A 25,030-nucleotide genomic window follows, 5' to 3' on the forward strand; every position below is an offset into this window, starting at 1 on the left:
TTCAGTTTGTTCTACATTTCTTCTTTCATGTTTCAGAATGAACGAGTGATGCGTAGAGCGAGAATTGTGTTTTGCAGCAACGGAAACGACTCCTCTTCATCATTTTTAAAGCAAAAATCTGTTAAACTTTGTAAAGCCACTGCTGCCATATCTTTGTCTCCTGAATGAATCATGATTAAAACATGCGTTGACATGAACAGCTGGTAGAATTCAGAGTCTACATGAATGCTGCGGGTGTAAAGATCAGCTCTCACGTTTGCTTTCATTTAAACGCTTGAGATGTGACGATCCATCAGCTACCAAGAACCATCCACACGCAGAGATTTAGTCCTGTGTGTTGAGTGACACGTGATCCAAACCCAGAGCAGCAGAAACAACACACTCACAAATAATCAGCACTTTATTCTGAGCCATTAGCACAAGGTGATTTCCACTGGAACCAGAAAAGAAGCGATCACTTATAAAACACAGGAACGACCACGTCACAAATGCCCGTTACCTGATACGATTCCTTCCAGGAGAGATTCTCACATAACCGAAGAGGTAAAAACCGTTGACTTTAAAATCAACAACCTTCCCATCAGTCGTTGCACAATGAAGGGAAACTCTAATCTAAGAAGCCATGTTCTTGGAACACGAGGGCGGCGTGGTGTTGACTCTCAGCTGCAGCTCAACAATGGAGGCGAGCAGCTGATGTGATGATCCAACCGCAGCTCGTGCGTATGGCCGCTCCTATTGTCGCTCCGATGTTTGTCCTCCCTTTAAAAGCCTCGGCTCAGTCAAAGCTGAAGACAGCAGCCATCATGTCAGTGCGGGGGTGTCTCGTTGTACTGACCTTCGTCGGTGAGTCACATCCATGAATTCAGTAGGTTCTGATGAAGAAGCTGAAAACGGATCATCTCTGAGGTTCTCCTGCTCTCCCAGCAGCTGTCGGCAGCAGCCACACACCCGACTGCTCCTACCTGAGTCTTCTCAACCACCTGAACCTCACAACGTCCAATGATGCTCTGGTACTCATGCGGCCGGTGAAGAACTGGACTGTGTCCACCGAGGTCAAGATGGACATGTTTCTGTACGGCCTCTTAGGTGTGGTGAGTCTATCGTCCGCTGTGGTCTCCGAGTCCAGTATCAGGTTTAACGTGATGAATGAATTACAGAGGGAAATCTTGAGCCTGAGACAGCCATGAAAACTCTTAATTTTCCTTTTGGTCTTTTAATTTTCAATATGAGTAGAAAGTTTCCTTGGTACAGCCAGCGTGTAAATGGCCATGAATAGTCACCAGAGTGTTGCTGGTTGTCTGTAGGACGAGAAGGCTCAAACTGTCACAAGTCACATCTGGGTCCAAATGGTAAGCAAAGCTTGATGGTGATGGTGAATCTCCCAGGTCCCCAGCTGATGGAACCTCACCGCGCTGGCGTTTGTCTTCAACAGAGCTGGATGAACGAATTCCTGACGTGGAATCCAGCAGACTTTTGTGGGATCAGGCAGGTCATCGTTCCCAGAAAGATGCTCTGGATGCCAAATGTTTTCATCCAAGAGGAGTGAGTCACCTTCGTCACATGACTACAAGATGGTGACATCATGTGATCACACTAGCTGTCGCCTTTTCTATTGTTCATGACATCACATACAGATGACATCATTTCCCAGTGATTGTTTTTATAGTTCTATATCTTCTCTGCACCTTAGCCTTTCTCTGTACTCGTGACAAGACAATAAAATGAATCTGAAGCTGAATGAAACCGACCAAACTGGTTCTCATGAAACTGCTAAATCACTGCAGTGAACAAAAGTACAGCTGGAGCTCAGACGAAGTCCTGACAATTCATTTTAGGGGACTAAATGTCCCTCCTCCCTCCATGTTCCTCCTCTTCTCCTGGTGAGGGTGGTGGGGGTGGAGCCTATCCCAGCAGCCTTCCCCCTGGACAGGTCACCAGTCCATGGCAGGGCCAACACATAGAGACAGACAACCATTGGCTCTCCCAGCCACGCCTACGGTCAATTTAGAGTCTGGATTAACCTGGTCCCTCTTGATGTCTTTGGACTGTGGAGGAAGCTGGAGTACCAGAGAGAACCCAGCAGGAACAGGGAGAACATGGAGACTCACCCAGAAAGACCCCGTGCTGCAGCCGGGGCTCCACCCACAACCTTCTTGATGGGGGGCCACAGGGAGGACCACTGCTCCACCCACAACCTTCTTGATGGGGGGCCACAGGGAGGACCACTGCTCCACCGGGCCGCCCTAAACGTTTACATTTCTTCAATTTGGCACAAACGTTCACAGGAGTTGAGGATGAACTGAAAGATTTTGGTTAAAGGCCACGTTTGCAGGCCTGCCTCTCAGACACACAGCTGCTATATGATTTTTCAATTTGAGAAACTGCAAACGCACAGATCCACAGTTTAGCCAGCCAGGTCCTTCTAAGTCCTGCGGCCTCCCCTAGCTGAACCTGGGTTTGACAAGAACTGCAATGCTTGGACTTCAGATTCACGAACATGTAAACAGTGATGTGCGTCAACGCTTTGCCACCTTTTTCTGGAAACACTCTTCTGCTTTGGAAAGTGTCAACTCTGCTTTTTCAGGCTACCTTAAGGAGCAACACTAGCTAGCCACTCGCCTCCTGATGAATCCCCTAATTATGGTTGCATTGTCATTTGACTAAATTGCACATATATGACAAAACAACCGTGCTGTTAAATCTGCCATATTTGGATTTAAGTTCAGTGTTGGAGCTGATCACTTTGCTCGTACATCCGGCTCAGTCGGAGCTTTTGATGTATTTTCTCAGTTTGGCCTGATTTTGGTGTCGGTTTGTGGGCAGATGTGTCGTAATGCAGCTGCTCTTCAGTTGCTAGCAGCTTTATTCCTCATCTGCAACTGATAAAACCCAGCAGTTGAAGCTGCTTGTCTTGTTTTTGTCGCCTCGTCCCTCAGTGCGTCTGACGTCGGGACCACTCAGATGAGCCTGTACGTCAGCGTGTCTCCCAGCGGTTTGATACTTTTCGGCCAGCGCCAGCGGCTCACCTCTACCTGCTGCCTCAACCTGTCCAGGTTCCCCTTTGACAGTCAGCGGTGTAACATCACGTTTTCCTCCATGACCATCAATGGTAGCACTGCAGTTGAACCGCACGCTCCCCTGTTCTTATAGCAACATTCTGACTTCCAATCATGTGTTTTTTAAATCTGCCCAGAGGAAATGGTGACACTGGGAAAGATCAACAATGACACGACCCTGACAGCGTTCTCAGAAGCGATCATGATCACCCGAGGGGAATGGGCGCTGGTGAACATGGAAGTGGAGGGACCAAACGCCTCAACTAAAGGCAGCCTGACGTACATGGTAAGAACCGACTAAACCGGAGGGTGATTGAGTGCGTCATCACTCCGGCTCTGTGTTGCAGGTGACGATCATCAGGAAACCAATGCTCTACGTGATGAACTTCATCATACCGCTCTTCTATCTGCTGGTCCTGGATTTGGCGTCCTTCTTCATCAGCGAGGCCCGAGGTGAAAAGCTGGGCTTCAAAGTGACGGTGCTCCTGTCCATCTCCGTCCTGCTGCTTATCCTCCAGGACATATTGCCCTCCACTGAAGACAGGCTGCCAACCATCGGTGAGCAAACTGGGCTTCAGCGTCTCTGACTGGTGCCATGAACATGCCACTCACCTGTAATGTCTCCTCACCTGTATTATAGCCAGCTACTGCGTGGGGGTCTTCGCCCTGGTGGGGCTGAGTGTCCTAGAGGCCATGGTGGTGTGCTTCCTCCTCGACTTAGATGACCACTTGGGTAAAATAGCCCCGAGCTCTGCTACTGATGTCCACGCAGACGTTCAGATTGAAGGTGAGAACCACAACGGTGAGTTTCTGGAGAATTCTCTCATGTTGCCACAATGTGAAAAAGCACTATTTTGATCTCAATTGTTGGTCCTACACACATCATGATAACTATAGATATAAATCAAGATGGAGACTCTTCAGTCTTCTGTGCTGCATTAAGGAGCTCAGGTCCAGGCTCGTTAGCTCAGCCCAATGGCTGGTCGTGGTTGGGAAGTGTTAGCATCAGCTAGCTCAAGTCCAGCATGCTAGTTAGCTTAGCCCAATGGCTGGTAGTGGGTGGGAAGTGTTAGCATCAGCTAGCTCAGGTCCAGGCTCGTTAGCTCAGCCCAATGGCTGGTCGTGGTTGGGAAGTGTTAGCATCAGCTAGCTCAAGTCCAGCATGCTAGTTAGCTTAGCCCAATGGCTGGTAGTGGGTGGGAAGTGTTAGCATCAGCTAGCTCAGGTCCAGGATGCTGGTGTGTCCAGCAGGAATCCTCCTCCTCCTCCTCATCAGTAGCAGCAGTCGCTCTTCTAGTCCTCAACAAACCTTTGGTTCTGTTGACCCAAGTTCCAGTGGAGCTTTGGAGGTGCTGCGTCAAATCACTGCGCCCAGTCAGGAAAGTAGTTCCAGCTACGTGTCTGATTCTACCACTACAATTAAAACTGTTATTTCATCATGAAATAACCTCTTGGACAAAGGTCCGTGCTCTTCTTACGTTTAGAATAGAATAGAATGCCTTTATTGTCATTGCAGGAACAATGAGATGCAACGCTGCTCCCTGGGATGTGCACACATAAATAGACAAATATACACAGACACATATTTACACTACCAACCCTACTGTAGGACTAATACTGACACAACTATACAAAGACTCTGCAAAGACATGAGGACATGTACTAATACATATAAGACATGTACATAGACTGTACAACTGTAAACAGGCTTGTGCAAGTCCCACTGTGGGTACATGTGGGAGTGGAGAGCAGCTTTAGGTGGCGCTGTGGTGCATCCAGGTGCACAGGCACGTTCCAGTACCAGATCAAGGTGGCTGTGTCATCAACAGATGGAGGTGACGTAGCATTTGCAGTGCAAACATGGCAGAACAGTCCTGGTGACAGTGCAAAACACACAGAGGGACTTCTACAGTTCAGTCCTCATCTGAGCTGGTTTGTGGAGGAGGCTGGCAGATTTGGTGGTGGAAAAGAAAAGAGTGCAGGTGATGGTGCGGAGGCACTTCAGTTCCTGAGTGCAGGCTTGGGTTGAGCATGGTGACAGACTCAGGGACAGCTTCTTCCCCAAAGCTGTTTGTCTTTGCCGGGATGGACCTGTAGCGCCTGCCAGAGGGCAACAGGTTGAGTAGGTGGAATGCGGGATGAGTGCTGTCCTTGATGATGTTCTTGGCTTTGTTTAGGCTGCGTGAGGTGTAGATGGTGGTTCGGTCAGGCAGGGGGCATCCCAGGATCTTTTGTGCTGTGTTGGTCACTCTCTGCAGACTCTTCCTGCCAGCTTCAGGGCAGCTGGAGTGCCTCACTGACACAGCGTACGTCTGCAGGCTCTCAGTGGGTGAGCGGTAGAAGGTCACCTGCAGGTTGGTGTCAAGCTGCTCTTTCCTGAGCACCCTCAGGAAGTGGAGTCGCTGCTGGGCCTTCTTAACCAGTGCTGACGTGTTGGCTGTCCAGAAGAGGTCAGCAGAGATGTGGACCCTGAGGAATTTGAAGGTCTCTACTCGCTCCACGCTTTCCCCATTGATGTAAAGGGGTGCAGGGGGGGTTCTGTTCCGACGGAAGTCCAGGATGAGTTCCTTAGTCTTTGAGATGTTCAGCGCCAGGTTGTTGCCTGCACACCACTGGCTGAGTCTAAGGACCTCATCTCTGTAGGCTGCCTCGTCCCCCCTGTGATGCCCACCACCGTTTGACGATGATGTTCTGAGGGTGAGTGGGTCTGCAGTCATGCGTGTAGAGTGAGTAGAGCAGTGGACTCAGCACACACCCCTGGGGTGAGCCGGTGCTGAGAGAGCAGGTTGATGATAGGTGGGGGCCCAGCTTCACATGCTGGGGTCTGTTGACCAGGAAGTCTTTGATCCAGGAACAGGTGGATGGTGGGAGCCCCAGGTCAGCTCGCTTGGGGACTAGAATGTCCGGTAACATTGTATTGAAGGCTGAGCTGTAGCCTACGAAGAGCATCCTGACGTAGCTTCCTCGTTTCTCCAGGTGGCTCAGTGCAGAGTGGAGGGCTGTGGCTATGGCGTCTTCAGTGGATCTGTTTGACCGGCATGCAAACTGATGCGGGTCCAGGGTGGAGGGGAGACAGGCTCTGATGTGTCTCAGCACCAGTTTCTCAAAGCATTTTGTGACGATTGGTGTGAGCGTGACTGGGCGATAGTCATTTCACAACAGTTTCAAAGTTATACAGTTGTCTTCAGCCATAAGTTCTCATAATAAAACATGTTCTTTTTTTTTCCATCAATAATTTTTATTGTTTGATGTAACAAGACAATACAACACAAGGGACCTGACATTACAAATGACAGACAAAAATGGGGAAGGGGGAGGGAGAGGGGAATAGAGCACTCAATTTGAACATGATTATCTATACATGGCAATAATACAATGAACAAAGAAAAATGAACATTTAACCAGAGTAAAGGGCTACGGTGGCCTGACCACCCAGCCAACCGACCTCCGCCCCAGTGACGCAGGCACTGGGTGACTGCATGTTCAGCTCCCACCCAGGGCCCGCATCACTAGCCCAAGCAAGCGGTTTTGCTGAGGTGACCCGGCCACCGAATTCCCTTGACTGATGGCGTTCTTCCAGTCAGGGTTGTCAGCCCACTAGAGGTTCAAAATACATTAAAGTATTTTAACCTGCATTTATTCATCCAGTGGGTCTTGGTAGTGGGACTGGCGACAACAACCAAGGAGGCCTCAAAAGGGTCGTCTCCCTGATCCTCCCCGCCAGCTTTGGCACACCTCGATTTAATTAGTAGCCACTTTGGTGTGGCAGCTGTTTTTTGAGTTACGATGGGTTATAGTGATTATGTATCATTATATATAATAATAGTATAGAATATATTGTCATGTGATGGGTTAAGCCATTGCAGGAGGGGCCATTGTGCACCCATGACACCTTCAGACCTACGACAGGAAAAACACCAGCAGATTACAAAAATAAACAGCGAGAGGATAAATAAAACCATCCCTCCCATTGTTTTGTATCCGTATAACATGGCAGTGTCCCCCTCTCTGACAGAAGGACCGGGCCGAAGCAAGCCCAAATAAAACATGTTCTTGACTTCAGTCTGACAGAATCATACGCCAATACTTCGCGAGAGATCAGGAATGTCAATCAAATGCGCCACGGACGCATTCAGACTCATTTTATTTCACGATCTTCCTCTCCTTGCCTGCAGAGCTTGTTGCAGTTGAGGAAAAAGGTGAAGTGAAACCAGAGAGAAGTGACCTTCTTTTGGAGCGCGATTTGCTGAAGCTGATCCTGAAGGAAGTGAAAGCAGCTCAAAAACAGGAAGAGAAGAAGAAGCCCGGACGCTACGCCATACTGGCTCACATCTTGGACACTGTGTACTTTGCCCTCTACTTTGTAACAGTTGTAGTTTTTCTGATATATATATTCAGTATATGGATTCCAAGTGATTATTTTAAATGACCACATCGACAACAGCATGCTGTTCAGTTGACATTGGAGTTTCTCTGGTTTGTTCCTCTGCTACTGTTACATTTTATGAGCAGAACAGATTTTATTAACTGTGGTAGATGAAATTAATTTATGTACTATCGGTCTAAAATGAATAAGATTGACTCACTTATCTTTTTCATAATTTAAAGTTGATTTGTGATTGTTTCTTGTGTGATGTTCAAACATTTTCCCAAATTTTACTATCACCATATGACCATGTTTATGGTCTGTGGTCTCGAGGCTGTGGTGACGAAAAACTACTTACTCACGCGAAATCTGATAAACAACAGCAAGTTCTTTTAAACAAGAAGATGATCAATATGATCTCATGAATGATTTTCATTTTTTAATACATTTTATTTATATTTATACATGGGCGGCCCGGTGGAGCAGTGGTCCTCACTGTGGCCCCCCATCAAGAAGGTTGTGGGTGGAGCCCCGGCTGCAGCACGGGGTCTTTCTGGGTGAGTCTCCATGTTCTCCCTGTTCCTGCTGGGTTCTCTCTGGTACTCCAGCTTCCTCCACAGTCCAAAGACATCAAGAGGGACCAGGTTAATCCAGACTCTAAATTGACCGTAGGCGTGGCTGGGAGAGCCAATGGTTGTCTGTCTCTATGTGTTGGCCCTGCCATGGACTGGTGACCTGTCCAGGGGGAAGGCTGCTGGGATAGGCTCCACCCCCACCACCCTCAACAGGAGAAGAGGGGGAACATGGAGGGATGGATGATGGATGAAGGATGGAGGGATGATGGATGGATTTATACATGTAGTAAACTGTAAAAGGAAGGAAGTGTTAGCCAGTCATAAGCCTTTGTTAACAGTTTGCCAGCTATCATGTTCTAACTTCTTTTAGCTGTGTTAGTAGTTTTATACCCCTGGTTAGCATTTGTCACCAATCTGGTAGCCTGTTACATGGATACATACAGAGAATTATCTTAATACATTCATGCTCTGATAGCCTCTGTTTTCTTCTTGTAGCTGTGGGTTAGCCAGTGTTAGCTACTTGCCTCTTCTGCATTCAAAGGAGGTTGTGTTCTGTGTTTTATGAGAAAAGTATGTGAACATTTTGTGGCATTGGCATTTCGGAACAGGAAATTTTAAGAAAGATTTGAGCAGAGGAATTTTATAGTGTTGTAGATTTGTCATAAAATCATTTGTTCACCATGAAATGGTCCAGCAAACCTACACGTCATCAGGAAGCTCAGCCCTCACCTGCACATGTGTCATATGACCGCGCCTGCCAACAAGCGACTTATCGTTTTGGTTACCCGTGCAGCACTGACGGGCGGGTGGAAACAAGTCCAAACGATGAATGATTCAAATAACTCTCAGACTAGTGGATTAAACCAGCGGACGCTATTCTTGTGTTATTCTTGTGCAAGGAACAGGGACCGGGGGTTCGCCAGTGGAGGGATAATTCCCGGTGGAATGAATCGGCTTCCAGCCTCAATGTGACTGGAGGTCCGCGGCTGGTCGACTGACCCAGCCCACCGACGAACGAACGAGTCAGCATTTATATATTGAGCCCAAAGTCAAGTTTATAATTCCTTCACAACAAAAGCATCAACATATCAATTAAATACCGAGACACCTGCATAACGGTTGGGAATATTTTACTTTGAAAGCGTTGACCGGAAACCTGATTTGTGCACGAGCGAGCGGTCAGAGAGCTTGATCCTCGCTCGCCAATAGGACGTGTTAGTCGGAGGTGTCGGTGTCTCCTGACTCCAGACCACCTGTACAACGAATAATTCGCTCATGTTAACGCTGTAGTTACGCTCGATGCTGTTATTTCGCTAGTTAGCTAGCTAGCTAGCGTGGATTTGATCCAGCTAATCAGTTGGAGCATCCTGCTAGCCTAGCAGCTAAGTTAGCAAGACACCTGGAAGGAGTGAGGCGAGGTGAGCATTGTTTACCTGTCTTCCTAGCCACAGCCCACCAGTTTGCAGTCCCGCCAGTGCGTGTCGTATTGTTGGATAAATGTCGCCGCCTGGCCGGGAGGCGACGCCAGCTGACTGAGACCAACTCGAAAGTAGTTTAGCATCGGTAGAATAGTTGTTGTTCCATCGAGCTTCCTGACAAGCTGGAGCAAACCGAACGAGCTGCGTCTTGCTGTTCCCGCTCTGCACGTTGCTGAGCTTTGAGATTCAGGTCTTCTCCGCTTCTCTGTGCTTTTGATGGTCGGGTTTATGAAGGTCTTCCCTGAGACGGAAGAGACGCAGTGAATCTGATCACCGACCCGAGTGCGTTCCAGCAACGGCAATTAAACCTGAAACCTCAGCATTTGTCGTTGTTGCGTTTCTACCCAGAGGCGGAGGACTCCTTCTACTCGTTCTGATCCAATCTGCTGCCTTTGCAGACCCGTTACGGGCCCAGGAAAGTCCTGGTACGGACGAAGTAAAGTCTTGGTACAGGCCCAATAAAGACCTGGTACAGAATCGGTACAGGCCCAGTAAAGACCTGGTACAGACCCAGTAAGGACCTGGTACAGACGTGGCACAGACCCGGTAAAGACCTGGTATAGACCTGGTAAAGACCTGGTATAGACCCAGTAAAGACCTGGCACAGACCCAGTAAAGACCTGGTACAGACCCAGTAAAGACCTGGTACAGACCCGGCACAGACCCAGTAAAGACCCGGTACAGACCCAGTAAAGACCTGGCACAGACCCGGCACAGACTCAGTAAAGACCTGGTACAGACCCGGCACAGACCCAGTAAAGACCCGGTACAGACCCAGTAAAGACCTGGTACAGACCCGGCACAGACCTGGTACAGACCCAGTAAAGACCTGGCACAGACCCAGTAAAGACCTGGTACAGACCCGGCACAGACCTGGTACAGACCCAGTGAAGACCTGGCACAGACCCAGTAAAGACCTGGCACAGACCCAGTAAAGACTTGGTACAGACCCGGCACAGACCTGCGGGCTCAGCAAAGGTGGATTGGAGGAAGGTCCTAACTTCAGCTGCCTGTCTGTCATTTCTGCTGTCAGGTGAGGGCAAGCGCCATCAGCCATGGCAGGTGGAATCACGGAGACCGGGGAGCCCTACTCGCCCTTCGTGAGTATACCTGCATCGCTTTTGATCATGACAGTTGCGTGAATCTTATCATTCCTGTTTAGGGGCAGGCAGATGAACTGTGTATTAGTGAACTGCAGGCTTCAACGTGTCCATTGAGCTGTTGCTGTGCCAGGGAGGGAAGTAATGACCTGAGTAAATGCTAGCTTCTCTAAGTGCTGGCGGATGAATGGGGAAGGAAAGCGGAAGCGAAAATGCCGACACACAGGCTTTTCCATGTGCACCAGGCCTCTTTATGGTCTGACCTCGGCTGGAACGACTCAGCTGACTTTGTGTGCAAGACATTTGCAGCGTCTGCTGGTCAGATGATTCCAGGAAGCCAGAGCTTTGAATCATTAAAGCACTTTGCTACCTGATATGTGATTACCTCAGTTGTCTTTTCTTCAGTGCTTGATTATTCTGCTGAGATGTCTGATCCTAATCTAGCAGTGTACTGAGGACCACCTGATAACCTCACATTTTTCATCTAAGTAAACAGAAGATAAACATTGTAGAGGAATTAAGTCACTCGGCGATCCAGTAAAAGGTTTTAGCACTCAGGAAGTGGAAATGCATTAGGATGTGAATCCTGACGTCCCCTCATCCTCATGTGTTCTCCAGGTGGGGCTGGTCTACATGTTCAACCTGATCGTAGGAACTGGAGCCCTCACCATGCCCAAAGCCTTCGCTACAGCTGGTTGGGTGGTCAGCTTGGCTCTGATTTCCTTTTTAGGATGCATGAGGTGAGTCTGGCTCCCCCAACATCGCTGTGGCAGTGGCAGGCTTCATTCAGTCACAGTAAACCTCAAGAAGGCATTTCCAGGGCTGGAAAAGTACATAAAGCCACAAAAGTCTGAAAAAAGGCACAATCTTACTTCACAAGTACCTAAATAGCAGGTACAGGTGGGTCAGAGAAGATGGGTTGAGAGTAACCTCTTCAAAATAGTCTTTGTTGTATTAAACCAAGCAGCTTGTCACTAAATGTAGTTAAATGTTGAGGATAAATTTCAACCTGGATTTCTGTTTCACATGCGTGAACAGACCTGTCAGTGAATCTGTGGTCATAAATGTTCATGAAACGTGTTGAAGATTGTTGCAAATGAATTGTGTAGGAACCCTGGAGTAGTGGTAGTAATGGAAGTAGTAGTGGTAGTAATGGAAGTAGTAGCGGTAGTCATGGCAGTAGTAGTGGTAGTCATGGCAATAGTAGTGGTAGTCATGGCAGTAGTCATGGCAGTAGTAGCGGTAGTCATGGCGGTAGTAGCGGTAGTCATGGCAGTAGTAGTGGTAGTCATGGCAGTAGTCATGGCAGTAGTAGCGGTAGTCATGGCGGTAGTAGCGGTAGTCATGGCAGTAGTAGCGGTAGTCATGGCAGTAGTAGCGGTAGTCATGGCAGTAGTAGCGGTAGTCATGGCAGTAGTGGCGGTAGTCATGGCAGTAGTGGTGGTAGTCATGGCAGTAGTGGCGGTAGTCATGGCAGTAGTAGCGGTAGTCATGGCAGTAGTAGCGGTAGTCATGGCAGTAGTAGCGGTAGTCATGGCAGTAGTAGCGGTAGTCATGGCAGTAGTAGTGGTAGTCATGGCAGTAGTCATGGCAGTAGTCGTGGTAGTCATGGCAGTAGTAGCGACGCCCCCTGCGTCCATCACGCCATCTGAAGGTGCACTGCACTGAGTAACAACAGGTTTACACGTCCATCTACAAGAAATGCACGTAACTGTTGTGGAGCTCCCCGTCTGTTCTGCCATACAACAACTTCAGTAAAATGTTCTCAATGTCTGAACGAAGAGGGGACGTCTGATTTTCCACCTAAAAGGTTTGCAGGTGTTTGTGTGTTGTTCGTGTATCCAGCATAAATGAGTCTGACAGCAAAAAGATCCCACCACAAAACATGATCACGAGAAACAACGAACCATAAAAACTTTATTTTCTTGATTTCATACTTTTTTTTTTTTGAAGTGAGGCCTCCAGCTGAGAGTGAATATTAGAATAAAACTGCATTCCAGTATGTCCGACAAACCCCCAGTACACAGGAGCAGAACCAGACCTGTGGCTGTAGTTCATGGTCTGCCAGCCCTGTGAGTGCAGCCACGAGAGCTGGGTCACACCTGATGATGAGCAGAAGTCTGACTTGTGCCAGCAGAGCTGGATGATGGCAGGAAGAGTGTTGGTGTTGTGGGAGAGTTCCAGAGCTGCTGGGGGACTTCTATGGACCAGGTTCTGCTGGGATGAGGCCCGATGGACTTGTGGAACACTTGAACGTTACAGAGGGGAAAGGAAACTGGTTGACTTGTGGGGTCGATGATCATGCGAGTCGTTAACCTCTGTGTCCATTCTTCTCCCGCCAGCTACATGACCACCACTTTTGTGATTGAAGCGATGGCGGCAGCTAACGCTCAGCTGCGCTGGAAGAGGAAAGAGCAGGACGAGGTGAGTTCCTCACGCTTGGATCAGTCAGATAGGAAATGTTAGAAACGCTCTTCACACCTGAACCAGTGCTGGTGTAAGTCTTCAGTCACGTCGCTGTGACTCCTGCAGCGTGACAACTCTGAGCTCGTTTTGTGTTCGGCTCTGGTGGTTTTCAGCCGAGCATCCGTGAGGACCAAAGCTCAGCCTTGATTCCCAGCCTCTGCACTCCCCCTGGAGACGGCTGTTACCCTGAGAATTTTATTCTTCTCTAGCTGAGGGAAACATATTTACATATGAAGGTGTTTTACAGGGATGCAGGGTGCTGTTTTAGGCCTCTATGGTTTAGGAAGTGTTGACCAGAGAGCTCAAATCTGGCTTCATCTCCTGCTTTAGAATTTGTTTCACAGCAGGAGTCGTGGATGTGAGTCAGTGATCAGTGTTTGCTTGTGACCTAGTGATGACAGCATCCCTATAAATGCTGTCACTGACTCTAGGTGGGATGAATCTGGTGGCCTTCACACTTTGTGTTGTTGAAATGCTTAATTATGAAAAGGTAATTGAAAATTAAAGCTGCAAGCAGCGTTGTTAGGGCCTGAGCCCCCACGCGGCCTGCCAGCGGTGTTGGTCCCATGTTTGTGGGACATTCGTGGGAGGAGTTATAGCGCTCCAAATTATAAGAAGTTATCTTTTAGTTGTGTGGCTCCCTAGGTGGCGCTATAGACTTTTGTGTTGTTTTTCTTTTAGATTAGTGAATGTTTAGCCTGACCGGACAAGTGTGCCGAATTTCAGTGAATTTCATTCATGTTCAGGGGGTGAAATTAGATGATGCTCATATTGCGCGCTCATTGACAGCAAGAACAGTCCAGGACCAGGTTTTGAATGGTGTGGATGTGAAAACCGGCTCCAGGCCGTCTGGCCCAGCTGCCTCACCCTTGAGGCAGGCTACAGTTGCCCCCCAGGCCTCAGTTGGGGTACCCTAAAGGGTAAGGTGGAGGGAACTTGTGACGTGACTGCCCTCTGCTGGAAGAATGTTGCTTGAAGTTGTTGTGTTAATGGTTACAGTCAGTCTTGGCCTCAGTTGTGGGTTGTGTTTAAAGCTTGGACTCTCACCATAGAGCCAGTTTGGGTTTATTTGGGAGGACAGGAAGACTGAAGCCTCAGTTGTCTGTAGACCACAGCTGTGAGGTGCTGGAAAGTCTTGAAAACCTACCTGGAGGATGCTGGACAGTGTTTGATAGTCAAGTAAGAAAAGGTGTCAGAACTCTGAAAGTAATTTCAGAGTTCAACAGGAGAGGATTCCAGCTTGATAGCGAGGCCGTGCACATGTGTGACGTGGCTGCTGAGACTTCAGTCCAGCGACTGCTGTGAGGTGACTCAGGTTGAGTGGTAATGAGTTTGTCAGGACAGTTAGAGGCGATCAGTTCACGTCCATTTCAGTCTTCGCTGGATAACCTGGAGCTCTCAGGGACATGATGGTCATGGTTGAGTCTGCCTGGTCAAGGATGTCACACATAAACTCATCGCAGCCTGTTGATTGTCCAGCCTTGTCTGAGTTTGCTTCTGTTTGTTGTTGTTGATTCATCTGCAAATGGTTTGTGAAATAACCAAACGTGTGATTGGTGTGAATCGTAAAGCTTCCCAGCTGTTGTTAGTTATTTCCAGATGTTGGTGTCCCTGGCGTCTCATCCCCAGCAGATAAACACTCTTAATAGCTTGTAACGAACTGTTCATGTTGGAGAATTAGTCAAACAGGCAGCTGAGGTGCAGCTCCACTCGCTCATGTCCCCCCACACACGCAGGTCAACGACAACGAGTCCACCTCCGACTGTTCGGATGACGAGGACACAGGCAGATGTCGTTCAGAGCCGGAGACAAAGCCCATCTTGCCTGTCCGTGAGTATCAACCTCTGTCTGACAGCTGTATGTATGTTTATGAGACACTCAGGGGAGGCGTCAATCATTGATGTAGCCTTTTTCTGATCTGTTGTATCACCAAAGTTCCATTTAGGCTCAAAAGCTACTTGGTTTTAGTCTCAGCTCAGATTAGAGCAGGTCGACATTTCCCCCTTTCCGTGTGTGTGTGTGTGTGTGTGTGTGTGTGTGTGTGTGTGTGTCTCAATCCAACCTAAGTATCAGGATAACATTGAATGTGGCTAACCTCAAACGGAGTTTCACCAGTTTTGAACTTATGATATGTGTTGTTTTTTTTAAAAACTTCCTCAGAACGACCAGGAGGTCATGTGGACCATTTCGACATAGTCGAGCGGGTGGAGATGGGTCAGATGGCGTCCATGTTCTTCAACAAAGGTAATGTTCTTCTGCCTTCATAGGCCATTATTCAGGGAATGGCGGACACCGGCCTCATTATCCAGCCGTAACATTTCTGGAGGTGCAGTGAAGGTTGCGAGGGGAAGTTTCTCAGCTGTCCAGCATCCCGTATCCACACTCACACAGGAAGGCAGCTGTAATTGGATGTAATTATAAATGGATAAATTGCCTCTGGTTGTAATTACATTTTGAGACCCCATCAAGGCTTTAATCCCGCTGCTGTGTGATCTGGCTTCTACCTGAGTGATTCACCAGCTAATGAAGCCATCACGAACTTTGATTGAATTAAAAGCTGGACCTCCTGGAACCAAAGACAAGAGACGCCCTCGCTGCTTCACAGCCCTCACTCATATCAGTGACATCATCTTGCTGCAGACTGTATTCATCTCTCCTTTTCTCCTCGTCCCCTCATTTTTTCGCCTCCTGCCTCTCCTCCTGCCTCTCCCCCTGCCTCTCCTCCTGCCTCTCCCCCTGCCTCTCCTCCTGCCTCTCCCCCTGCCTCTCCCCCTGCCTCTCCTCCTGCCTCTCCCCCTGCCTCTCCTCCTGCCTCTCCCCCTGCCTCTCCTCCTGCCTCTCCCCCTGCCTCTCCTCCTGCCTCTCCCCCTGCCTCTCCCCCTGCCTCTCCTTGTCCACCTGCCTTGCACTGATTTGCTCATCTAGAAGCCTTTTCTCTTCTAGAGAAAGAAGAAAAGGTCAGACACCCTCATCTGTGCTGCAGTGTTGAAACACTAGGTGGAGCAATCAGCACACACGACTGCATTCACACACACACAAACACACACACGCACACATGTACGTATATATGAGTGCTGTCATGCGTGGCGTCATGCAGCTCGAGCTGTTAAAGCTGCCAGCGTCCACTCGGCTCCGCTGTGCTGCCTGTTAAAGGTGAAATGCTGCAGGAATAAATCTTTGCCGATGACCTTTCCTGCCATGAAGCCGTGTGCAGGTGAGACACGTGCAGGTATTGATTGGTAATAAGGAAATGAGTTTTCACTCCTCCTCTCTCTCTCGCTGTGCTGTTGGAGAGCTGCCCAGTAGCTGGGGGGGAGGGACGGCAGGAGCCGGCAGCTCTCAAGTCCGTCCTGCCGCCGCCGCCAGCTCTCTCATCACACCTGCCTGTTAAACTAGCACCAACAAGGAAATGCTTGTCATAATGAGACATGCAAGGTATTATTGAAAGTTTCTCATACCGAAGTGTTTTATTTACAGCAGAATCTCTGGTATTCGTGAAACATTGTCCTAAAACACACACACACACACACACACACACACACAAACAATACCGGTGTCAGCAGGTTTTAAATGTGTGATGTCTTGAAAAAAAAAAACAAGAACCTTCAGTAAAGCCAGACTTGATGAACAATTAAATAAATAGTTAAATTGCGTCATTATCAGTCCCTGTAAGAAACTGTCACTCTTGTGATGTCATCATTGACTCAGCTGAGACCAACAGTCAAGTGACATGAAAAGACAGACGTGTGAAAATTATTTTATTCCTAATCATGTCAAAAATGTGTTGGTAGCTTCCATGGATGTGCTGGCGGAGCCTCCCTGCTGACCGCAGCCACAGGCCGGGGCTCCGTGTTGTTGGCTTGTCCGGCGTTGAAGGAAACTCATAGAGGGTTGTTTCTGATTTAGATTTTAGACACTTATTGATTCATTGATCCATGGAGAGAGCAAGTAGCTGGTGGGTGGATCATTTTTGATTTGAGGCTGAGTAGCTTATCGAATACATGACCCTCCGCTGGACGAGAGCAGGTGCAGCAGAGGGTCATCCTTCTTGTTCTGGATTCTTGTGTCCTTGCTCTTCCTGGAGAGCAGCTCAGTTTGTTTGGGGCTTCATTAGTGGCCGTGAATGTGCAGACTCGCAGGATGGATTCTGACAGCTCGCCACTTGACCCCAGATGACCTCTGCGTGGTCGGGCTCACGATGACTCATGTAAAAACACTTAAATCAAACAATGAACAAGAGAGAGTTGAGAATACTGAGGTGCAGTTAAACATCTGGAAACTCTGGTCCAACACCACAGAGATGCTTTTACTTCCACAGTCATTAATAATTCAGGCCGTGTGGCGCTGTGAGGGCTGTCAACTCTGTTGTTCAAGGGGCCACTTTGTTGCCCCTTTACACTCTTTTAATGTTTGCGCGGTCAATACAATACACTGCCACTCTTTTAAAACCTTTATTTCACTGCTGAAGTCACTGGGTCATAAATTAAAAGAAAAGTAGCCGTTCTGGTTTGGCCAACTGCGATTTCCTTTACTTTCCAACACGAGCTGTGATTACTGTCTTGACATGAAAATGGAACAGTTCTATAACTCATCATCCTAGCCATTTGGTGTCCATTGTAAGTAACTTGGCCAGTTCTTTTTTTGCCCCCCGCCCCCCTTTGTTTGCTGGTGGGTGCGTGTGAGCGTTCTCCTGGGGTTGAAGGATTTATGGTGCCAAGACTGTCTGTTGTTTGAGTGATTCCTTTTTCTCATGTTTTAAATCTGAAGTGAGCCCGATCTTGAGGAGTTATTCAATTCTGGGAGCCGTACAAATGTGCAAAAGTGCAAATATTGATCGTTTGTTCATTATGAACGAGGGCCCAGCAGCAGCGCCCTCAGCCACACCGGGGGGCCGTGGCCCTCCCTTTGGGAATCACTCCTCTCGAGGGTCAGAAATGCTTCAGAATGTCTAAAATCATAAATCGCTGTCGCCCTCCAAGAGAATCACTGTGCAGTTTGTTAGAAGTGACGACTTATTCCAAACCAACTCCTAAACAAAACCCTAAACTGCAGGGGATTATGGGAGCTGGGCGACAGATGTCTGACAGTCAGTCGTTTGTCTTTCTGGAGAAGCTGAGCAATACCAAATCAAGGAATTGAGGACAAAGCAGGTAAATTCAGCTCTGACGTGAAGGGAAATAACAGGGAAGAGTACACACAAGGCACCTGGCGGGCGGCAGATTCATCGCGTTAAATCCAATGCTCTTCAAACAACTCCTAGCGGACGTGATGCACGTTCCTGTTCTTCCGTGCACCTTTGCTGGCGATCAGAAAGCCTCGTCTTCTGTTGAGGGGGAACTCTTAGAGGGCACCGGCTTCTTCCTGGCCTGAACTGACGTTGCAGCTGCAGTAAGGTTTGGAATGAGGCCAGGAGAACCGTATCAGCCTGACCTGCCGTCTCTGACAGGAATGTTGATGGAGGGGAGGGGAGGGGAGGGGAGGGGAGGGGGTGGGGGGGTGGTTGGGTCTGGTACCATCTACACTGTGAAAATGTGCCACTATCACCTTCACGTTGATGATGTGAAAGTTGATTAGACATCGACTTTGGCTAAAGTCACAAAGCGAGAGAAACTACCAGAGCTGTCGTTCCATCAGCATCTCATCTCAGCTCTGTCATGTGACACGGCGGATAACATGGCGGCCCTTAATACACCTGGATTGATTCCCCTGGTGTCCTTCCCCAGACATAAAGAGGAATACAGATGTGCTCAGCTGTAAGTGGAGTATCTGCCTTAACGGGAGCCAACGATGGTTACATTCATTTTTAATCTTGAGTGACTTTTACTTAAATGTCAAACTTGTGCATAAAGAACTCCAGTGTAATGAAAAGCTGGAGCGCTTGCAGCTCTGAGAAGGTAAATGTTTGCTTCAGCTGCAGCCTGCTCTCTAAAACCCTACTTCCCCATGTCTGCTTCAGCTTTACGATACCAAATTTTGATCAGCAGATCACCAGTTAAGTCCAGGAAGGGAGCCCATGAAAGTCACAATCAGTTACTTTGCCTGCATGTTTGCTGTCAGGTAAAGGTCATTTCATGGACTGTTCTTGTTGTCCCAGTACTCGCTAACAGAAGTGTGCCAGCCCCAAGGTGGAGGTACGCCTCCTTAAAGGTGGTTCACATTTTTTCCTCATGCATCACAACAAGTTAAACAGCTTCTTCCCTGTCACAGGGTGAGTTTGAACACCAAAGCAGTTTGGAGCCGATTGAAGCGTACGCACTTCGTTAGTTAGAGAGCCTCAAAGAAAAGCTACATGTTCGTGCTGTGACTCATATTTTATGAAAATAAAAAGAACAGCTGTTCAATCTATAAAGTTGCAGGTGGAGCATTTTGTCTTCCCCTTGCTCCAGAATATTGCTAATTGCTGGTGTGATTGCATTGTTATTGATAAAATTCTGTAGTGACAAAGAGCTTCATTCGTTGGTGTTTACCAGGGAGACCTGGATCGGTCCTTTTCTCACTCTGTTCTGTCCTATTTAGGCACCATTTTTAATGGTGTTGCTGCCTTGGGGGCTGGCTCAATTTAGACTTCATTTGTAATGTCCGTTCATCAACATCTCACTCGGACATTCCCACTAGAATCAGATCTGAATATGAGGAGATGAAGGCTAATGAGGTAAAATCAGAGTCTTCAGGTGTGAAAGCTCATTTGGACCATAGATTTGTGAGAAAATACCAGCAAAGTGGGAGATTCTGACCTTTATAGGGGACTGGTTTTATTGTAGAACGGTTTAAAGACTATTTTTCCTCCTCCCATTATGTGGTGCATTATACCAAAAACATAATGGCATATTTGTGCCTTTCAAGGTGATGGAAATGCTCTTATCTAAATCAAGTGTTGTGCAGCTGCTCTGTGAGGCTGTCAAGTCCACTGTCAGTCAGAACTGCAGAGGTGATGGATGGTGATGTGTTTCACAGCTACATGGCAGCCCAGGCTCCCACTCAAGGAGCCATTTAGCAGCATTTTTGCCTGTGGCTTGGCTTAATTGGGAGATATTAGTTACAGTGCCGTGAAGGCCTGCATCCCCGCGGTCATGCAGAGCTCTCGCCTTGCTATCTTGTGCCGACAGAGGCAGCAGAGTACGTCCTGCTTCTTCTATCTGCCTGCCAGCTGCCAACATGCCTCGTCCATGTTGAGGGCAAGGAGACATCTTGAGGGCTACAAGGATTTGCACTCATGAGAAATATGAGGAGGAAAAAAGGGTGATCCAGAACTAATTTCCCCTCTCAAAGTTTCAGTCCTCAACTGTGGACCAAAAGACCGAAGTGTTCTGGCCAGCAATGGTCCTGATGTGATCCCTCTGACCCCTTTGGAGAGACATGATATCTGCCTAGTAAAGCCTACAGAGCCTGACAGCGCTGCGGTGGGACAGTGGAGGAAAAAGCCAAAGGGCTGTTGATAGAAGCATCTAGATGGTTACAGGGCCTGTTCAGAGGCTGTCAAAGAGGCGATTCTCGGCTGATGTTTTCGTGCCTCTGTACCTGTGAAAGCTTTAGACCCGAGGCGTAAAAGTCTGACCTGCTAGAAATGGAACACTGTCTGTAGTTGCCCAGGCCACAGTCGGCTTATCCAAAGAAACATTTATGACTGGAGCAGCGCTGAAACTTTTAACATGTGATACAGCATCATATCCAGTTTTTAATCCCAATACTGATGTGTTTTGCAACTTTTCTCAGTCATTCCGTACGCATTGTCTATTATCCAAAGAGTTTAGTGTTACTGCTCTGAGCTGGTCATGTTGTCTTCCTGAGGAGAGGCGGGCATGAAGATGTGTAACAGTTTTTCATCTGCTGTTTGTCTCAACGTCAGTCTCTTGTTTCCAGCTTCAGTCTTAATTCAACATTCGATACGCAGCCTTCGCTCTTTGTTCATAAAAGAATCAGCATGTGAAATGGATCTGCCACTTTTATTTATTCTTAATGAACTCCTTGGCAGCAATCAGTTAGCTGAGGGGTTCAGTTGGACAGTTGAACCCCCCTCAAGGATTCAAGAGCGAGATGGATGTGCGCTTCGCTGTGATGATCTGAGCGCTCTTCAAAGCTCTCAGCCCAGTGAAGGCAGGCGAGCCTGGCAGGCGGGAGGATGAGGAGAAGAGGCAGATGGTTGAGAGGGAGGGCTGACGAGAAGGACTCTATTCAGGGCGTGATTCATTTTTTACGTACTGCAATTAATATTTTTTATTGAACCAATAAGATGGCGGGATGGTTGGAGGCGTGGATGAGTGACACGATGATAGAGTTGACACAATGGCGGTAACGTGTGACACACGGCGTCATTCAACAATATGTCATGATGAAGTGTTGTGACAGCGAATAAAGATGAAAAATGGGCTTGCTTGTTAAATCGTGGCCTCATTAATGAGCTGATTTAATTAACGCAAATGCAGACAAACTGTCTTCATTATTATATTTTTGTCTTTCAGTCGGTGTCAACATGTTCTACATCTGCATCATCGTGTATCTGTACGGAGACCTGGCCATCTACGCCGCAGCTGTGCCTATATCACTCATGGAAGTGGCCTGGTAAGACCAATAGACTCATTCCACCTGTTTTACTGGGAGACCAAACATACATGTAGATATATTTGTCCCTCACTTGCCCGAAGAACATTAGCTTCTTTCCATTTTAGTCCAGCACCTCTGTCCTCGTCCCTGTGGCTGCTCGGCTCTCACACTTCTCTGCACCTTATGAACTGGAGAGTAAGACGATAATAATGCTTTGCTGGCGAGGCCTTCAGGCCTGCTGACCTCCTCTCACTTGCAGACACATTTTTATTGCGAGAGCCCCGACCAGCCTGGACCTGTTTATATATACTTGGAGACGTTCCCCTCTGGAGCCTCCACTACAGAAATAGCAAGTGAATTGTCCCCTTGGTGTTCTTTTAGTGCCAGGATTAAGTTTTGGAAGTGTTTTACTCTCTCTGACCTCTGAGGAAACGGACATTACCATCTTGATTTTAGTCAAACAGGCTTCTTAACCTTCCAGCAAGATCACATCTGAGATGGAACTGGGTCAACTGGGTTTGTAGAACCAGAGGATTTGCTGAATCATGTGGGATTGGTCATACTTACCCAGATAGTTACTGTATAACAAACCTTCACAGGACAGTTTTTAAAGTGTGTGTGTGTGTGTGTGTGTGTGTGTGTGTGTGTGTGTGTGTGCTGGGGGGGACGTTAAATGGTTACAACATTCCTGTTGGAGACGGATTATTCGGAGTGGAAACTTTCCAGGGGTGGGCCAGTTGTGGTGAATCTTAAACTGTCTGTCTGTTCTTGTGCAGTGGAAACCACTCGTGCAGCGCTGGAAGTGTGAAGTACAATGACACGGATCCATGTTGGGGCTCTGTCACCCGGAAAGATGCGTACAGAGTGTTTCTGGTGAGTGAGTCTCCGTCCAAAACACACGTGTCCTTGTGACTGTACGAGTCATCATCTTCCTCCTCTCCAAGAACTCGTACCTTGTGATATTGGTCAGAGCTAACTGAGCAAGTAGCAGTACCGAACATTCATGTAGTACAATGAACTTTTTAGCCTTTAAAAATAAAAACAAGGAGCCAATAAATGGTTAAAATAGAGGATGTAGAAAAAAGCCTGATCAGCCTGGCTCTGACTTGTCTGTGTGTTTTCATCTCCTTGTAAGCAAGTTGTAATGTGCCAATCTTCACTTGCACCCCCCCACACACAAGCGAGTGTCCTTGAAGTCTCAAGTGATCCAAACTCTGTGATTTTCACTCCAGCTTTAAGTGAGCACAGCGACAGTGATGAATGTGGCGCTCTCCTTCTGTGTAATTTGTCAGCTTCGTCGCTCTCTCTGCTTCTTATCCTCACTTACATGTTAATGGAACCATTCGACCTCAGATAATTTGCCAATAAATCAGTTTCTTCCGTCTATCGCCTGTGTGTCAGAGCTCTTACTGTATGTGCACAGTTTCACTTGAGTGGAGTCATTTCTGTTTCTGCTCTCAGGGAAGTCGATCACTAGCACACCAACCAGGGTGATTTTTATAAGTTACTCAGATTTGAATTGCTGTAAAACCTGGTTACTGTGATATTTACAACCTTTGAGATTTTCTCTTACCTTACACTGGAAAATAATTAGCTGATTTTGGGTCCATCTGGCATTTCCTGACAATCAGGGGGCACCACCGACTGTTGGCTGGTCGAAACTAGTTCGCTGTTCAAGCCACTGTGACATCAGTTGAATCCAGACTAGGGTTGTCATGACACTAGAATTACAATATCAATACTGACAGCAAGGAAAAACATTGATAGCATTTTGGATACCATGGAGAAAAGAATGACAAAATAATAGCCATGAAAATGTTTTTAATAACATTCATAAATAAATAACATACAAATCACATCCATTACAACACATGGGTTAATTAAGTGGCTAACATGTGCCTGTTGGCATTTATCATAATTCAGTCTCTCAAGTCTGACACATTCACTGTGTGAGACATGCATTTCAGCCACTTCACACGCATGACCACGTGTTTCTCACCCTTACACATCACCTTCGGTCCTGCTGAAGTACATGTCAGTATGTAGCATGTAGCCTAGCTGATGCTAGGAAAAGTAGTTGTCGATGAAGAGCCTACAATGCAACAACACAACAGGTCTATGAGGGAACCCCCGTTCTCCCAGCTCACGCCCACAGACACGCTAACCTGAGGGCGCTGATCAGAACCACGCTTCATACTTGAGTGTTGTTGAACGGGAGCTGTGCTGCCCCTCAGCTCGGTCTACAGAGTGGCTGTGTCCCTCAGGGGTTTGCTCAGTTGCTGTGCTACTTGACTTTGTCACTGCTGCCTGGTAGCAGAGCTTGCTAACAGGCCTGTTGATATCTAGGACTTTCCCTGACTGCAAAATACTTCCATACTTCCATATTTGGCTTTTGATATTTTTGACCAAAATTGGTGGTGAAGGTCCAGCAGCAGCCGCTCTCGCCATGCTCCGCCAGCTCTGTCCTCCACACACTGAGCCTCTGGTAAGGGGAGGAGCAAAGCGGTTGTTTGTGTGTGCGGCGGTGCTGTACGAAGCTGTGTGTCAACTGCAGGTGAAGACGGCGCCGTCGGTATTGATACTTTTGCTAATGAGTATCGTATCCAAATATTAATTCTTAGCATCAAATAATATCTGGGTATTGATACTTTTGACAACCTTGGTCCAGACACTATCGTCTCGTCTCAACTTGAATGAAATGCTGCAAGGATAAAGTACTTTTGTAGTAATTCAGGAAGTGATCATGTCAGCAATGAACTTTTTGTAGTCCAAAAGGGAGAGGTCATCTCCATAGTTCCTCCACCAACAGCCAGTGGGTAATGGCACCACTAGGCTTCAGGCATCTTGTGTTTCCTGATGACCTTTTTATGACCTCCACGACCTCTGTAGGCTCCTTTAGACTCTTGTTAGCAGAGTAGCAAGACTCTCCACCACTCCAACATCCACCAGTCTGGTGTTTCCTGGTGGATCTGATGTAGAACTGAACCTGCTGTCAACAACACACCTGATTTCATCATCTAACCATAAACCAATTGTCTTTGCAGTGACAAAGTTGTCTGTGTTACTGTTATAAGTTTTGCTCAAGTCAGCAATGTTCAAAAAACAGGTGTCACAGCGTCGTTCCAGGAGCAAGCAGCAAATTACTGCATTCATCTGGTATTTGCCCGTCATCAGTGCCGATCAGAGCCAATAAATACAGTTCAAACTTCTTACCACTGCAGACAAAAACTAGAAGTTACTGGATGTTAATGGGTGTTTGCAGGTTTTGTAGCTGTTTAGTCTCTAGGTCTTTAAATGTTTGCTTCTTTCGCCAATGTGGTGGTAAATTTTTGTTCATGAGATATTCTGTTTTGTCCTGGTCAGCCTTTCTTTTAAATAAATCACACGTCATTGAGCTGTAATAAAACATTTAGCATTTAGCTAAAAGTCCAGCAGCTGGACGTGTCAG

At 47.6% G+C, this 25,030-nt stretch overlaps 2 protein-coding genes across 7 annotated transcripts in view; both read left to right on the forward strand.

Annotated features, from left to right (window-relative positions):
* The first annotated feature begins 265 nt into the window (after nucleotides 1-265).
* Nucleotides 266-8,699, forward strand: LOC147244534 (5-hydroxytryptamine receptor 3C). 5 transcript variants are annotated; one of them, XM_086184405.1, is made up of 9 exons: nucleotides 699-843; nucleotides 925-1,091; nucleotides 1,305-1,349; nucleotides 1,433-1,542; nucleotides 2,937-3,109; nucleotides 3,194-3,342; nucleotides 3,404-3,614; nucleotides 3,697-3,858; nucleotides 7,232-8,699. In XM_086184405.1, exons 1-9 carry the CDS (start codon nucleotides 699-701, stop codon nucleotides 7,483-7,485), a joined length of 1,416 nt encoding a protein of 471 aa, XP_086040531.1. In that variant the 3' UTR covers nucleotides 7,486-8,699. The 5 variants fall into 5 exon arrangements, with proteins under 5 accessions (XP_086040528.1, XP_086040529.1, XP_086040531.1 ...); XM_086184402.1 differs by having other exon boundaries at nucleotides 266-843; nucleotides 925-1,086; nucleotides 1,305-1,542; XM_086184403.1 differs by having other exon boundaries at nucleotides 266-843; nucleotides 928-1,086; nucleotides 1,305-1,542.
* A 485-nt stretch (nucleotides 8,700-9,184) lies between these two features.
* The window catches only part of slc38a12 (solute carrier family 38 member 12), a 43,548-nt gene continuing 27,702 nt past the window's right edge, over nucleotides 9,185-25,030 (forward strand). The window contains exons 1-8 of one of the 2 annotated variants that reach the window (XM_086184409.1): nucleotides 9,185-9,414; nucleotides 10,504-10,575; nucleotides 11,194-11,315; nucleotides 12,918-12,999; nucleotides 14,778-14,871; nucleotides 15,202-15,285; nucleotides 21,501-21,600; nucleotides 22,359-22,455. In XM_086184409.1, the coding sequence (XP_086040535.1) occupies nucleotides 10,531-10,575; nucleotides 11,194-11,315; nucleotides 12,918-12,999; nucleotides 14,778-14,871; nucleotides 15,202-15,285; nucleotides 21,501-21,600; nucleotides 22,359-22,455 (624 nt within the window). In that variant the 5' untranslated portion in view covers nucleotides 9,185-9,414; nucleotides 10,504-10,530. Of the gene's footprint in view, nucleotides 9,416-10,503; nucleotides 10,576-11,193; nucleotides 11,316-12,917; nucleotides 13,000-14,777; nucleotides 14,872-15,201; nucleotides 15,286-21,500; nucleotides 21,601-22,358; nucleotides 22,456-25,030 lie in introns of both variants that reach the window. The other variant, XM_086184407.1, reaches the window with a different exon arrangement.

Source organism: Aulostomus chinensis, chromosome 18 (genome assembly GCF_037954235.1).
Source record: "Aulostomus chinensis isolate RoL2024-O1b breed Wild chromosome 18, RoL_Achi_v1.0, whole genome shotgun sequence".
Classification (NCBI taxonomy): domain Eukaryota; kingdom Metazoa; phylum Chordata; class Actinopteri; order Syngnathiformes; family Aulostomidae; genus Aulostomus; species Aulostomus chinensis.

Excerpts from the sequence above, each read along its gene's own strand:
- LOC147244534 (XM_086184402.1), top strand. The coding sequence starts at position 699 with ATGATCCAACCGCAGCTCGTGCGTATGGCCGCTCCTATTGTCGCTCCG. Across the intron at positions 1,543-2,936 it reads AATGTTTTCATCCAAGAGGA|TGCGTCTGACGTCGGGACCA; the intron begins GTGAGTCACCTT and ends CTCGTCCCTCAG. Across the intron at positions 3,859-7,231 it reads TGAAGGTGAGAACCACAACG|AGCTTGTTGCAGTTGAGGAA; the intron begins GTGAGTTTCTGG and ends CCTTGCCTGCAG.